This window comes from Cololabis saira, chromosome 14, assembly GCF_033807715.1.
Source record: "Cololabis saira isolate AMF1-May2022 chromosome 14, fColSai1.1, whole genome shotgun sequence".
NCBI classification, from domain to species: Eukaryota; Metazoa; Chordata; class Actinopteri; order Beloniformes; family Belonidae; genus Cololabis; species Cololabis saira.
In genome coordinates this window covers 41,041,094-41,056,165 of record NC_084600.1, presented here as the reverse complement: position 1 = coordinate 41,056,165, position 15,072 = coordinate 41,041,094, and the positions used below count along the sequence as shown (strand labels likewise).

Genomic DNA, 15,072 nt, shown 5'->3' with positions numbered 1-15,072 from the left:
TGCATCTTCCTCCAGCTGACGCTTGGTTGGTTGGGGCAGATCTGCCTTCAGTTTAGTCTCTAGAACCTGAAGAGCTGATCTGCCGGGTCGGGATCAGGCCACCGACCTGGCCATTTAAGAATATTCATTTCAATATATATTTATATTTTAAATAATATTCATCCATTTCTTTGATTTTGCAGCTTATTTGGATTCTTTATCAACCTTTGAAGAGCCATGCATCAGATTTGTAGCATGTCCATACCATAATACTGCCTCCCGCTGATTTTGACCGTTTTTATTTCAGGGGGGGATGCCATCCCCCCTCATCCCCCCTCAACTCCAGTACTGTGTGCAATGATAATAAAGTTGAATCTAATCTAATCTAAACAAAAAGTGCTATTTAAGGGATGTTTTTAAGGCAGAACTTTAAATCCACTCAATCTACTCAAGTGGATGCACATAAAATTGAAAATATATGTCTTAAAGTTCACAACGAATGAATGATCAACGCTTTAATGATGTCATGGAAAGGAAACATAAGCTGAAGGGAAACAGATCATCAGCATTCATTTGTGAAATTGCTCAAAAATATGATCACTTAAATTAACATGACTTTTAATATCCTTAAAAGTAAATAACTGTATTTGAAGGGTTTTCTTCATCCGCGGACCTTTTATTTACTCTATTTGTCTTGAAATAACAAGCCAATGGACCAGCAGGCCAACTAACCGGCCACTAACTTCTCTTTTTAGTAAACAGTTCTAATATTTCTGAGCCACAATGATTTTAATAGCGTATTTTTGTGAAACCCCTTAGATTACAGCTGAACGTCGGCACTCGGATCACAACTTGGTTGATTTACTTCACATCGATTGTGGTTCTAGAGCAGAATAATAAAAACGGTCATTTTTCCAAACTCGTATGAGTTGTTCATATCAAATGGAAACCATCTGACAACACTGAATCTGCTGAAATTCTGAATATTTCTCTGGGGCCGTTGATATTTTCATTATTTGGGTTTGTCGCCGACACACAGCACCATTCATTTCTGTTGCCGGGTCAAACGTGCGACTGTGCCGTTGTGTAACGCACGTGGAATGTTTCTGAAAGTCTTATCTATCTTTGCTCAGCGAGCGTTGGGTAAAGGAACTTATTATCATCTGGGTCAGGAATCCGTGTGACTCTGCTGAGAAACAGTCTCATTCTTTAAAAAGATGCTACTTTTGTGAATTAATGTTTATTTCGGTACATTTGTAAATGAAAGGGTGTAGGTAGAAACAAGGCTTATATATACCTCCCCCTTTTACTGGTACCTTACATCGGTTACAGCAAATACTAAAGAGCAAAGCTCAAGACTTTGAAATTAATTATCAGTAAACTCAAATATCCTTTCAAAATAAAGAAAGGCACAGAGCTCAAAACACCAAAATAACTTACATTTCCCATCATAGCAAAAATAAAAAATAGTGCATTGTGCAAAACCCAAAATATAACAGTACAGAAGTTGGCAAACTTAATTTTCCATACCATAATGAGAAATTAGTATAAAGTATTGAATAGTGTACAACATGATTTGATATTTCCAGGACAGTTGTTCCAGATTTTCACCCCTTTGACAGATACACAGGGATTTTTTACATCTGTTCGGGTCTTCGGGTTTTGAAATAAGCAGAGGTGTCTTCAGTATTCACATTCATTACTCAGGTAGAAGTATAGATACTAGAGTTTAAAAATACTCCTGTAGAAGTTGAAGTATCAACTCAAGTTTTTTACTCAAGTAAAAGTATAAAAGTACTGGTTTCAAAACTACTTAAAGTATAAAAGTAAAAGTAATGTAAGGGGGAAAAAAGCCATTAAGGACAAAAGCCATTGAAAATGAATGCATCTTAGTATAATGCAAATATATTAAAGAAGCATATATGTGTACTATTGAGCATTAACATGTGTTTCAGAGAGCAGCAGATATGATGACTAGTTGCCTATAAGTATTGTAATGGTGCAAAAAGTCAAACTTCATGTTCATGTTATCATTTATCCTAACCTTTATTGGAATGTACATCCAAGTTTAGTTGCAGGAATCTGAGGGAACGGATGTAAGAACAAAACTGGACAAGAACATCTGAAACAACCACAACCAAATTCACTCTATCCGGATGGAGCAATTTAACTGGATAGTTTTTATTTAAAGGCCGAAATGAAATAGAGTAACGAGGCTGTTTTTAAAATGTAAGGAGTAAAAAGTACAGATAATTGCATGAAAATGTAAGGAGTAAAAGTAAAAAGTCGTCTGAAAAAGAATTACTCCAGTGAAGTATAGATAACCAAAATTTCTACTTCAGTAAGGTAACGAAGTATTTGTACTTTGTTACTTGACACCTCTGGAAATAATAAAGTTCCTCTCATGTTGTATCTGGTGTCCCTCGTTTTAAACAGATTCTGCAAATGTGGAGGTAGAAGTTTGTTTCTGGCTTTGTACATGATTTGTATTGTAATATAATCAACTAAGTCCTTGAATTTCAGTATTTTTAAGCAGATGAATAGTGGGTTGGTCGACTCACTGAAAGGTTTTTTACTGATGATTCTTATGGCTTTCTTTTGTAATAAAAATATGCAGTATGTTTATATTATACAGGACTGTTATACAGGATTATACAGGACTGTGATAAAGTTCTTTATTTTCTGTAACGCAATTAAAAAAACAAAAATGTCATACATTCTGGATTCATTACAAATCAACTGAAATATTGCAAGCCTTTTATTATTTTAATATTGCTGATTATGGTTTACAGTTTAAGATTAAGATTCCCAGAATATTCTAATTTTTTTAGATAGAATATTTGAGTTTTCTTAAGCTGTAAGCCATGATCAGCAATATTAAAATAATAAAAGGCTTGCAATATTTCAGTTGATTTGTAATGAATCCAGAATGTATGACATTTTTGTTTTTTGTAATTGCATTACAGAAAATCACAATATTCTACTTTTCTGAGACAGTCCTGTATATGTTTATATAACTTTTACTTGTTTAAAAGCCCAGACATGATTAAAATGAAGCCCTTTAACCTCCGTCTCTGTCTCCAGCTACCTCCTTCAGTGCAGCATCAGAGACGGGAGCGTCGGTACGGACGCTGCTTCTCTCCCTGGGGCTCGGCCTTCTCGCCGGACTCCTGCAGAGGAATGTGTAACTGCAAATTGGTCTGGATCAATAAAAAAGGGACAAAAACGCTGTGGATATGTGCTTTCCGTATGCTGGAACTTGTGCGTGTAGATAAAAGACAAAGATAAGGCCAGTCATTTCTCAGTCATGAAGTGATTCATTTCCCAGAACAAAAATCAAAGTTCTTCTGCTGTTTTCTGCCTTGTTGAACTGTGATTAAAATGGTTAGATAAGATTTTTTTTTTTTTATCGACATAAGAATTGTTGTCCAAGTCACTCCAAGTTGGGTATGAATGTATGTATAAATACATTTATACAACTGTTTCTGTGTGTCTGCTGCTGCTGTGTGGGGTGTAAAACCAGGATGTAGTTCCGTCCATCACCACAGGGTGGCGCTACTTTAATCTGATCAGCAAGTCACCACCGTTTAGTGAGACTAAAGTCTACTGTTACTACTGTTTTAATTAATTATCCATAATTATCTCTTTGTGATTCACCTTATAAAGCTTTTAAAAAGACTTTCCAGAAAAGAAAAACTGCTAAAAACTATTTTATTACTTAAATAAAAGGCTACTGAGACCACAATATAAAAGAAATAGAGAGAAGAATAGAATAGAAAGGCTTTATTATCATTATAATCAGTACTCGAGTTGTAAAAAAGAAAATCAGGGGGGATGGTTGATTTTATCATATGGGGACAGATAATTTGTGCTGATTACAAATAATATAATATATTACAAATAATAGCACTGACCAAAACACCTGCAGAAATACTGCAGGAATGACATAGCAGCAGTTAAATGCAGCCTTCTGTAAGCTTTAAATGTCCACTGGGCTTACATCAAATACATCAAAACACAACAATAAAAAACACTTTTCTGAACTTATCAATATGACTGTCCTTCACAGGATAAGTAAAATGGATCACTGCAAAAACTCACAATCTTAACAAGAATATTTGTCTTTTTTCTAGTTAAAATGTCTCATTTTAGTAAAAAAATCTCATTACACTTAAAACAAGACTCATCACTGGAAAAAACAATAATTTTCACCTGTTTCAAGTAGATTTTCACTTGAAATAAGTAGAAAAATCTGCCAGTGGAACAAGATTTTCTTTGCTTGTAATAAGAAGATAAATCTGGTCCCACTGGCAGATTTTTCTACTTATTTCAAGTGAAAATTTACTTGAAACAGGTGAAAATGGTCATTTTTTCTGGTGTTATTTTTCTGGTGATGACTAAATGTTGAAATAGCAGTAAAACCACATTCATTGATGAAATTACATAAGGGATGGAAAGGGGGGATGGCAGTTTTACAGGGGGGATGATTTGGACCGTTTTTATTTCAGGGGGGATGCCACCCCCCTCATCCCCCTCAACTCCAGTACTGATTATAATGGTATAATGAGATTAGGCAGCAGTTCCATAAAAGTGCACACATGTAAACACTATGTAAAAAAAATAAATAAAATAAGAAACAGGAAATATAAATATATATACACTATGAAGATGAATGAATGAGAGAATATTGCACATAAGTGAGTGAAGAATGTTGCACATGAATGGATGAAAGAATATTGCACAGCATAAAAATATATTTCAAATAAAGATCTAGTATTTAAACTTGCACTAGAGTAATGCACTATAATTCACTTTGAATAATAAAGATATTTTCTGCAGAAAGTTGACAAGCGGTAGGTTATTTTCTCTGTAAAAACAAAAAAACAGCGAGATACATCAACAGTTGTCTAAATTATTATCAACAAAAACATGATTTTTGTTTTTTAGGGCGAAAGTAACATTTTTAAGGAAATGTGCAAGGAAATGGTGGGAGATTCATCCTTGATGGCTTCTCATCACATTCCACTTGGACGCCTTTGTGCCGCAGCTAATCTGATCAATACCTGCGTGATAAACTGCAGAATAAAACAATGCACGACTGATTGATCGCTTTCGATGCGCCTGTTTGTAATGAATGCGTAAATACGCGCGTATTGACGGCTGATATGTGGAATAAGTGGGACAGAGAGACCTCATGCAGAGTTTCCTGTCTGTGTTTATTCCAGAGGCGCAAATCAAAGCTCTGATAAAGGGATGGGGGTTTTCTAATTTTGTTTTTTTAAAGAAAAAAAGATCAGTGACGGAATTTGAGCTCAACAAACAACGCGGACATCGCTGTTTATGGTCCCAGGGATTGATTTGAACATTGATCACTGAAGTTGGAACAAAAGGGCGGAGTTCAAACTGGAAAACCAGAAAACAATTTCTTTGTAAGTATTTTTTTGAGAAATTACCCAAATACTATTTAGTTTAAGCTTTTAAATAACCTTAAAGATCCAGAAAGACAGGTCTTTGACTGTGAAAACGTGATGTGCATGTGCAGCAAAAACAACAGCAGCTCATAATAACAAGATGAGACTCGTAAAAGAACAAAAGCGTCTGAATCCGCAACCAGAAAAAAGCTGTTCCGCCTCCAGCTGCTGCAGGTTCGAGTCTGAGACCAAAACAGGAACAGATGTCACGAAAATGACGAAAACTCAGTAAACAAGCGCGAACAGCTGATCTGGAGCTGCCGGTGACGCGTTTGCGCATCGATCCAGGAAGGCTGATTTATGGTTCTGCGTTAATTCGACGGCGTAGCCTACGGCGTAGGGTTCAACAGCGTTCAACAATTAGATACTTTTACTCTATAGTGCAAGTTTAAATACTAGATCTTTATTTGAAATATATTTTTATGTGCAATATTCTTTCATCCTTCTTTCATCCATTTACGTGCAACATTCTTCATTCACTTATGTGCAATATTCTCTCATCTTCATAGTGTATATTTATATTTCCTGTTTCTTATTTTGTTTTTTTACATAGTGTTTACATGTGTGCACTTTTATGCAGCTGTTGCCTAATCTCATTATACCATTATAATCAGTACTGGAGTTGAGGGGGGATGAGGGGGGATGAGGGGGGATGGCATCCCCCCCTGAAATAAAAACAGTCAAAATCATCCCCCCCTGTAAAACTGCCATCCCCCCTTTCCATCCCTTATGTCATTTCATCAATGAATGTGGTTTTACTGCTATTTCAACATTTAGAGTCATCACCAGAAAAATAACACCAGAAAATATGACCATTTTCAACTTTATCTTCTCATTACAAGCAAAAAAATCTTGTTCCACTGGCAGATTTTTCTACTTATTTCACGTGAAAATCTACTTGAAACAGGTGAAAATTGTTGTTTTTTCCAGTGATGAGTCTTGTTTTAAGTGTAATGAGATTTGTTTTACTAAAATTAGACATTTTAACTAGAAATAAGACAAATATTCTTGTTAAGATTTTGAGTTTTTGCAGTGATCCATTTTACTTATCCTGTGAAGGACAGAGTCATATTGATAAGTTCAGAAAAGTGTTTTTAATTGTTGTGTTTTGATGTATTGTATGTAAGCCCAGTGGATATTTAAAGCTTACAGAAGGCTGCATTTATACTGCTGCTATGTAATTCCTGCAGTATTTCTACATACGCGTACCCTACGCCGTAGCCTCTGCGTCGGTGTGACGCGGAACCATAAATCAGCCCGGAGCCGCTGATACCCGCACAGCTCCCGCATGTGTTTTCAGTGTTTATTTCAGGCACATTCTGCTCGCCGTGATTAATCCCCTTCCACTTCCACTCCCTTCACACTTCAGGGGTAAAAACATCAACCTTATAATAACATTTCCTCCCCAGAACCTGACGCCCCGGTGCTGGAACTGGAAGGAGACGTCGCGTCTCAGCGCGTCTGCACGTGTTGCTGTTGTTATTCTAGATAAGAGCTGCACGTTGGAGGCGGGCTGGTGCCACACAGGTCCACAGGGGGCGCCCTGGGGTGCACCCCCAACACCCTGACTATATAAACGCGTCTCTTCTCAGATACCTGACCACTAAAGACCAAGCTGAGACAAACGAGCCGACGCGAGAGGAGGACGCGGAACAGAGAGGAGGTGAGAGCTCTACACACAGATTTATTTAGTTATTTGTCTTAGAAACAGTCTTTTTTTCTTTTTTAGAAACTTTGTTACATACACAATAATAATACACAAATTGACAATGATAAAGTGCATGTAAATAACAGTAACATAAGAGCCAAAAAAAGGAAGAAAAAAAACCAGACTTGGCCATATTTCACATGTGAAAAGTGCAACACAGTCTCACTCCGGAGACTGTGTTGAAAAGTGAGGTGATGTCACTGTAATATGCATATTACAGTGACATCACCTCACTTTTCAGGTCAAAAATAGAAATAAATAAACGACAAAAGTAAAATAAAAACAAAGTTGAATCTTATTCCGGTGAATGTGACTTTCTCTGCATAGGCACTCAATTTTACTGGAAGAGCCTCTCAGTTCAGTTTGTAACGGATTTTTTCAAGCCTCAAAATTGTTGAACATCTCTTTTATCCACAGTAAAAGTGTATGTGATGGCGGTGTTGGTGATGTCCACCTTATTAGAATAAGAGCCAATAATGTCCCAAAAGCTATCAAATCTGCTTGAAGTTTACTGTAAGCAAAGGCAGTTTAGAGACGCCAAACTAACGCAGTAATGGGATTAGAAAGAGTGTTTGTGGGAGTTTAGTTTAGTTTAGTTCCTCCTGTGTGTTTATGACGCACCGCAGTCTTTGTGCGGAGACGCCGCGCTTGGATGGACATGAGGGGACATTCATGGTCCGGGGGAGGAAACGGGGGGAGTCCCACTTTCCTCCAGTTTGGACCAGTTTGCTGAACAACAGAAACACTGTGGTTGCCATCACGGACTTCTTCCCCTCCAAAAACGTGATGTCCGCACGGATCTGTGCGCCGTCAGCGGGATGATGGTGGTGGGAGGGATGGGCTGGTTAATCATTGACCAGGCAGGGATGGGAATAGTTTATTCTAGTTCAGAACCTCTTTGATTGTATCCTGTCTGGAGGTAATCTGACTGAAGGCAATGTGAATTACGGATATCTGCAAGTGAATTACGACTAGCTGTAATTAGGGCTGTTCGATTTTGCCCAAAAATAAAATCTCGATTTTTTTCTCTCAAAATCCGATTTTCGATTTCGATTACGATTATTTTGTGAATTGACAAAAGGCAAAGAAATGATTTCAAATAGGCTGTTTTTTTATTGAACATTTGCCCCATTGGGCTTTAAGTGCAAACTTTGCTCTTATTAAAAATGAATGAATAAAGTGCAAAACTCTGTACAATAAGTTGAAAAAAAGTTTTAAAAAATATAATAAAATATAAAGTTTTATCTCTGAAAAAAAAAAATCAGCAAATCAGCACTTGCAAACATACAGTAAGTTATATTTCCAATTAAATAAAACAAGACATTTTCTAATTAAACTAAACTGGGTCTTTGCATGCAATATGGTATCAATCATTAATATGTGTGCAGACAAGGTAAAAAAAAAAAAAAAAAAAAAAAAATGTCACGTTTTAACATTGTTCCAATTACATAATCGCGATTACGATTTAAAATCGATTAATCGAACAGCCCTAGCTGTAATTCCAGTTTCATATATCTACAATTTAATTCTGACTAGTCATAATTCCAGTTCAAGAAATCTTTAATTCCCCTCAATTTAAGATTTTTACATCGTCCTTTTAGATATCTCAAATTAAGTTTTGACTGGTCAGAACGAATTTGTAGATATCTTGAACTGGAATTATGACTATAGTCAAAATGATGTTTTAGATATATCTCAAACTGGAATTACGGATAGTCATAATTTAACTGTAGATATCTGTAATCAAGTTATAGATATCTTGAAATGAATTTTAATTAGAGATATCTCAAATTGGAGATATCTTTAACTTCCATTCTGCCTAGTCAAAATGGAATTACAGATTTCTTGAATTAGAGTTTTGACTCGTCAAAATGACATTATAGATATCTTGAATGACAATTCTGACTAGTCACAATGGCCACGGGTACATGATGTTTTTTAATTTGGAATTAATTATTCCGAATTAAACTATTTTCCTTCGAGTTTACATGGAAATAGTAATTCCGAATTGAGGTTTACATAGAAAACACCTTTGATGACGTTTCTCTTAAGGTCTGGGGGTTGGGAAGGTTCAATTACTCAAAACTATTTCAAACAAACAGAACTATTTACCTGCGTTAACGACTCATTTACACCTCATCCCACATGTAAAGGCTGTTTATCTTCACTGAGGTTAAATGATTTATCTTGTGACCTTATAAAAGCCTTTTGTCCTTCAGTGACTGCAGTGATAGGTTTATAACCCCTCCCTCTTTCTGTCTCCTCCCTCTCTTCACAGATAAGTGATCCCTCACCCTTCATCCTCTCACTCTTCCAGCCAGCTTCTCCTCTCCACTCCTGCTGGTTCCTGCTGGTTCCTGCAGCCTCTGCTTCCCCCGTCTTCACCCCCCACCACCGCCGCCACCATGGCTCCCACCCTGGCCACGGCCTTCGCCCGGCGCTGGTGGATGGCAGTGACCGCCATCATCGAGAACCTGCTCTTCTCGGCCGTGCTGCTGGGCTGGGGCTCCCTGCTCATCATGCTCAAGTCCGAGGGCTTCTACTCGTACATGTGCAACGAGGAAGGTACGTCTGCACCCAACACACACTTAGGACTGATACCTTTCATCTGTTTTACTCTTCACTTTGTATTTCTGCTTACAATTAACGTAGGAAAGGTTCATGGCCGTGAATTTTGCTTATAATGTCTCTTTTTGGGGTCACGATTTCAGCAGTGGGACATCCCGAAAACTTCTAAATTGCATAGAAATGTATTTATTTTATATGAAAAAACAAAATGCTTTGATTTTAAGTGCCTTAATAGCATTGAACTTGCATGACTGTACAGACAGACAACCCTATGCTACGTACATCCACATCAGCCCAGATGTAGAATAACCTACAGGTGAAGGTCAGAACATTAGAATATGGTGTAAAAGTTTATTTATTTCAATAATTCAACTAGAATATGGTGTAAAAGTTAATTTATTTCAATAATTCAACTAGAATATGGTGTAAAAGTTAATTCATTTCAATAATTCAACTAGAATATGGTGTAAAAGTTAATTTATTTCAATAATTCACCTAGAGTATGGTGTAAAAGTTAATTTATTTCAATAATTCAACTAGAATATGGTGTAAAAGTTAATTTATTTCAATAATTCACCTAGAGTATGGTGTAAAAGTTAATTTATTTCAATAATTCAACTAGAATATGGTGTAAAAGTTTATTTATTTCAATAATTCAACTAGAATATGGTGTAAAAGTTAATTTATTTCAATAATTCAACTAGAATATGGTGTAAAAGTTAATTCATTTCAATAATTCAACTAGAATATGGTGTAAAAGTTCATTTATTTCAATAATTCACCTAGAGTATGGTGTAAAAGTTAATTTATTTCAATAATTCAACTAGAATATGGTGTAAAAGTTAATTTATTACAATAATTCAACTAGAATATGGTGTAAAAGTTAATTTATTTCAATAATTCTACTAGAATATGGTGTAAAAGTTAATTCATTTCAATAATTCTACTAGAATATGGTGTAAAAGTTAATTCATTTCAATAATTCAACTAGAATATGGTGTAAAAGTTAGTTTTTTTCAATAATTCAACCAGAATATGGTGTAAAAGTTAATTTATTTCAATAATTCAACTAGAATATGGTGTAAAAGTTAATTTATTTCAATAATTCAACTAGAATATGGTGTAAACACTAATTTATTTCAATAATTCAACTTAAAAGGTGAAACTAATACATTACATAGTCTCATTACATGCAAAGCAAGATGTGTTAAACCTTTATTTGTTATAATTTTGATGATTGAATTGTTTATTGATTTCATAATATAGAGATGTTTTATTTGAGGTTTTCATAAACTATATATTATGAGCCAACAAATAAAGGCTTGAAATATCTCACTTTGAATGTAGTGGGAAATAATATATTTGTTTCACCTTTAGTTGAATTTATTACGAATGAAGTTTTGCAATATATTCTAATTTTCCAACCTTCACCTGTATATTATGACATCAATAAATAAGAGTAATAATTCCGTATTTCAAGGGACGGCTGGCAAGCCTAAATATAGGACTGAAACTTTTACTTTTCACTTTGTATTTTTGCTTACAATTAACATAGGAAAGGTTCACAGTCGTAAATTTTGCCTATAAAGTCTCTTTTCGGGTCACTTTTTCCACTCAAAATATGAAGAACCGAGCTTTTAAAGTGCAGACTTAGTAAAGGCTTTTGTTCCAGAGCTGTAAAACAACACTCCTGTTGAGATTAGCCGTGAAGAGGTCTGTTTGTTGGGACTCTCCAGATTAAATCTGCTCATTTAAATTAAAAAAGGCAGCAGGGTTGCAGGCGAGGAGAGTGGTCCAGAGTAAAACAAAGCGTGAAAGAATCTCTGTTAGCAGCCTGGACTGGCTGGACTCAGACATCCACTACTCCTCTGCTTCGTGCAACTTCTCCAAAGCTTTTCAAGTCTTTTTACCTTCCCGACCTCCTCGTAAACTCACGTTTTTAAGTACGAGGCCGGCGTGGATGTGGAGGAGGATCCGGGGAAGTCTTTGGACCCGAGGTGACGATGTGTCACGCCGATGCTGCAGACTTCAGACTATTGGCTGAATTCCAGTTTTCTTGTCTCATGAGTGCTCGGTCTATCTCCCAGGCAGACGGGGTGATTGGTCGTTGGGTAGATTCCCATCTCTGAACTCCTAAAACTTCTATGAATGTTCCTTTTTGAATTTGCTGACTTTGCTTTAGCTCAAGGAAAGCTAATTATTACCGACAACATGCGTGGAAACCGCTCAAACGCTCGGCCCTGCCTCCGGCAGAGCTGCAAATCTGCAGGGTAGTAAACATGTGTGCGTTGTAAAGAGCATATACTGTACCTGCCGTTAACCCTTTACAGGACACAAGAAAATACCTTCCTGGGAGGTTAGTGGAGGATACGGAAGTCACTATGTTTGAATTTTCACGTAAAGGGTTACAGCAGCCGCTGGGTAAGGGTTAGGGGTCAAGGTCAGGGTTAATGTTAGAGGTCAGAGTTAGGGGTAAGGGGTCAGGGTTACGGTTATGGGTTTGGGGTCCAGGATTAAGGTCAGGGTTAAGATTAGGGTAAAGGGTTTTCAGGACTGTAAGGGGTTACAGCAGCCGCTGGGTTGAGGTAAGGGCAGTACTTGAGTTGAGGGGGGATAAGAATAAAAAAATAAAAACGGTCCAAATCATCCCCCCTGTAAAACTGCCATCCCTCCTTTCCATCCCTTATGTCATTTCATCAATGAATGTGGTTTTACTGCTATTTCAACATTTAGAGTCATCACCAGAAAAATAACACCAGAAAAATAACTTATTTGACAATTTTCACCTGTTTCAAGTAGATTTTCACTTGAAATAAGTAGATTTTTCTACTTATTTCAAGTGAAAATCTACTTGAAACAGGTGAAAATTGTTGTTTTTTCCAGTGATGAGTCTTGTTTTAAGTGTAATGAGATTTTTTTTACTAAAATGAGACATTTTAACTAGAAATAAGACAAATATTCTTGTTAAGATTATGAGTTTTTGCAGTGATCCATGTTACTTATCCTGTGAAGGACAGAGTCATATTGATAAGTTCAGAAAAGTGTTTTTTATTGTTGTGTTTTGATGTATTTGATGTAAGCCCAGTGGATATTTAAAGCTTACAGAAGGCTGCATTTAACTGCTGCTATGTCATTCCTGCAGTATTTCTGCAGGTGTTTTGGTCACTGCTATTATTTGTAATATATTATATTATTTGTAATCAGCACAAATTATCTGTCCCCATATGATAAAATCCACCACCCCCCCTGATTTTTTTTTTACAACTCGAGTACTGGGTAAGGGGTTAAGGTAAAGGTTAGGGTTTTAAAGGCTAGGGGTTTTAAGGGTTTTAAGGGTTTTAAGGGTTTTAAGGGTTAGGGGTCAAGGATTAGGGTTTTATGGGCTGTAAGGGGTTTTAATGCAGCCGCTGGGTTGGGGTAAGGGGTTATGGTAAAGGTTAGGGATCAGGGTAAGGGTTAGGCATTAGGGGTCAGGGTTAGGATTAGGGTAAGGGGTTTTCAGGGCTCTAGGGGATTACAGCAGCTGCTGGGTTAGAGGTCAGGATTAGGGTTCTGGGGTCAGTGTACGGGTTTTCATGGGCTGTAAGGGGTTGGGCAGCTGCTGGGTTAGGGATCAGGGTAAGGGTTAAGGTCAGGCTTAGGGGTTAGGGGTAGGGGTCGAGGGTTAACGGTCAGGATTAGGGGTTAGGATCATGATTAGGGTAATGGTTTCCACGGGCTGTAAGGGGTTAAGGCAGCTGCTGGGTTAGGGGTTAACGGTCAGGGTTAGGGGTTAGGATTAGGATTAGGGTAAGGGTTTTCAGGGCTGTAAGGGGTTAAGGCAGTGGGCCGGGACATCCCCGGCTGCGGATATTTTCCTGGAGAACTGCCACGGACTCCTTATCTGGCTCTGATGACATAAAAGGGGAAGATAAAAGCCGGCAGCTCAGCTGTTTTCAAACATGTGACTCTGAAGAGGGAACAGCCGCATCAGGCCTTTATTACCCGTCATATGGAAGTTGAAAGTACACCGATAAAGGGCCCGAGAGTTGGGAGGGGGGGCTGATAGCAGAGTGATGAGCACAGGAAACCAGACGGTGCAACGACAGCGTTGACACAAAGGTGTGCAGCAGACGGGGGGTTGTGATCCAGCAGAGATGTTTCCACACGCCGGTGTTTGGGATGTGTTTGCTCTGGGCTGGAACTCGGAGCACGTGTTCACCTGAAGTCATCCTCACGTGCACAAACAGAACTAGAAATACTTGTGGAGTGGCTGCACGTGTGTCTGCACGAGTGTTTGATCTGGATGCCCCAGCGAGGCTCTGGCACCCGGAGACCAAGTGCGTCAGGCTGTTTCACGTCGCCGTGCCACCTAGTTCCCCCACGTGAGCTCGTCCTGCAGGCACCGCCGCCCCGGAGGCGGCTCGGGTCACCCGGTACAGAACTCCACAACGTCGGGCCTATGGCAAACCGTTTTAACTTTAATGGCTAAGTTTGACTATCCGGAATTTTGTTTGTTTGTTTTATTACCATTAGCTTTTGCAAAAAGCAGCAGCTATTCTTCCTGGGGTCGTCATACACTCATAAGTGACAATACAGTGTACACACAATACAAACCAAACAGAAGAAATACTAATTCACAAATATATACAAAAACACAAAAATTCACACATACAAAACATATAAACAAGAAAATATACGAGACAAGACAAGCTGCTACATTGAATCATCACGAATACTTTGTTACCTTGCAAAGATGCCATGACCCAACAATATGAGTTATATATTTAATTATTTAATTAATTTATTAAATATTAATCCTTAAAGTTTTGTGTTGAATAATAATCTTTTAATTTCATTTTAAAACTTAGCATATTTTTCTGTTGTATAACAGATAGCAGATATCTACAACTGCATTTTGACTAGTCGTAATTACATTGAGTGCGTTTACATGGGAAGTTTAATTCCTCTTTAATTCAGAATTAAAATTAAATCCGATTTAAAATTATTAAACATTACCATTAGGGCTGGGCGGTATGGACTAAAAAATGTATCATGATAATTTCCGGCATTTATCCTGATAACGATTAAAAAATACCAATTCAACTCCATCTTTTCAACTATAAATCTATCTCGCTTTCAGATCCGCCATGTTTGTTACACAAAAACGTCATCAACGGGAATTTATCCTTCTTTCTTTCTTTCTTTCTTTCTTTCTTTCTTTCTTTCTTTCTTTCTTTCTTTCTTTCTTTCTTTCTTTCTTTCTTTCTTTCTTTCTTTCTTTCTTTCTTTCTTTCTTTCTTTCTTTCTTTCTTTCAGGCTCATTTCCTTCCTTCCTTCCTACCTTCTTTCCTCCTGCTCTCTCCT

The 15,072-nt window shown here is 37.3% G+C and overlaps 2 protein-coding genes across 2 annotated transcripts in view; both read left to right on the top strand.

Annotated features, from left to right (window-relative positions):
• The window catches only part of hephl1b (hephaestin-like 1b), a 54,332-nt gene extending 50,869 nt beyond the window's left edge, over positions 1-3,463 (top strand). Inside the window, exon 20 of the mRNA XM_061740626.1 lies at positions 3,064-3,463. Coding sequence (XP_061596610.1) covers positions 3,064-3,167 — 104 coding nt within the window. The 3' untranslated portion in view covers positions 3,168-3,463. The remainder of the gene's footprint in view (positions 1-3,063) is intronic.
• Positions 3,464-7,021: 3,558 nt separating this feature from the next.
• Positions 7,022-15,072, top strand: part of slc43a2b (solute carrier family 43 member 2b) — a 32,950-nt gene continuing 24,899 nt past the window's right edge. The window contains exons 1-2 of the mRNA XM_061740625.1: positions 7,022-7,113; positions 9,437-9,723. Coding sequence (XP_061596609.1) covers positions 9,564-9,723 — 160 coding nt within the window. The 5' untranslated portion in view covers positions 7,022-7,113; positions 9,437-9,563. The remainder of the gene's footprint in view (positions 7,114-9,436; positions 9,724-15,072) is intronic.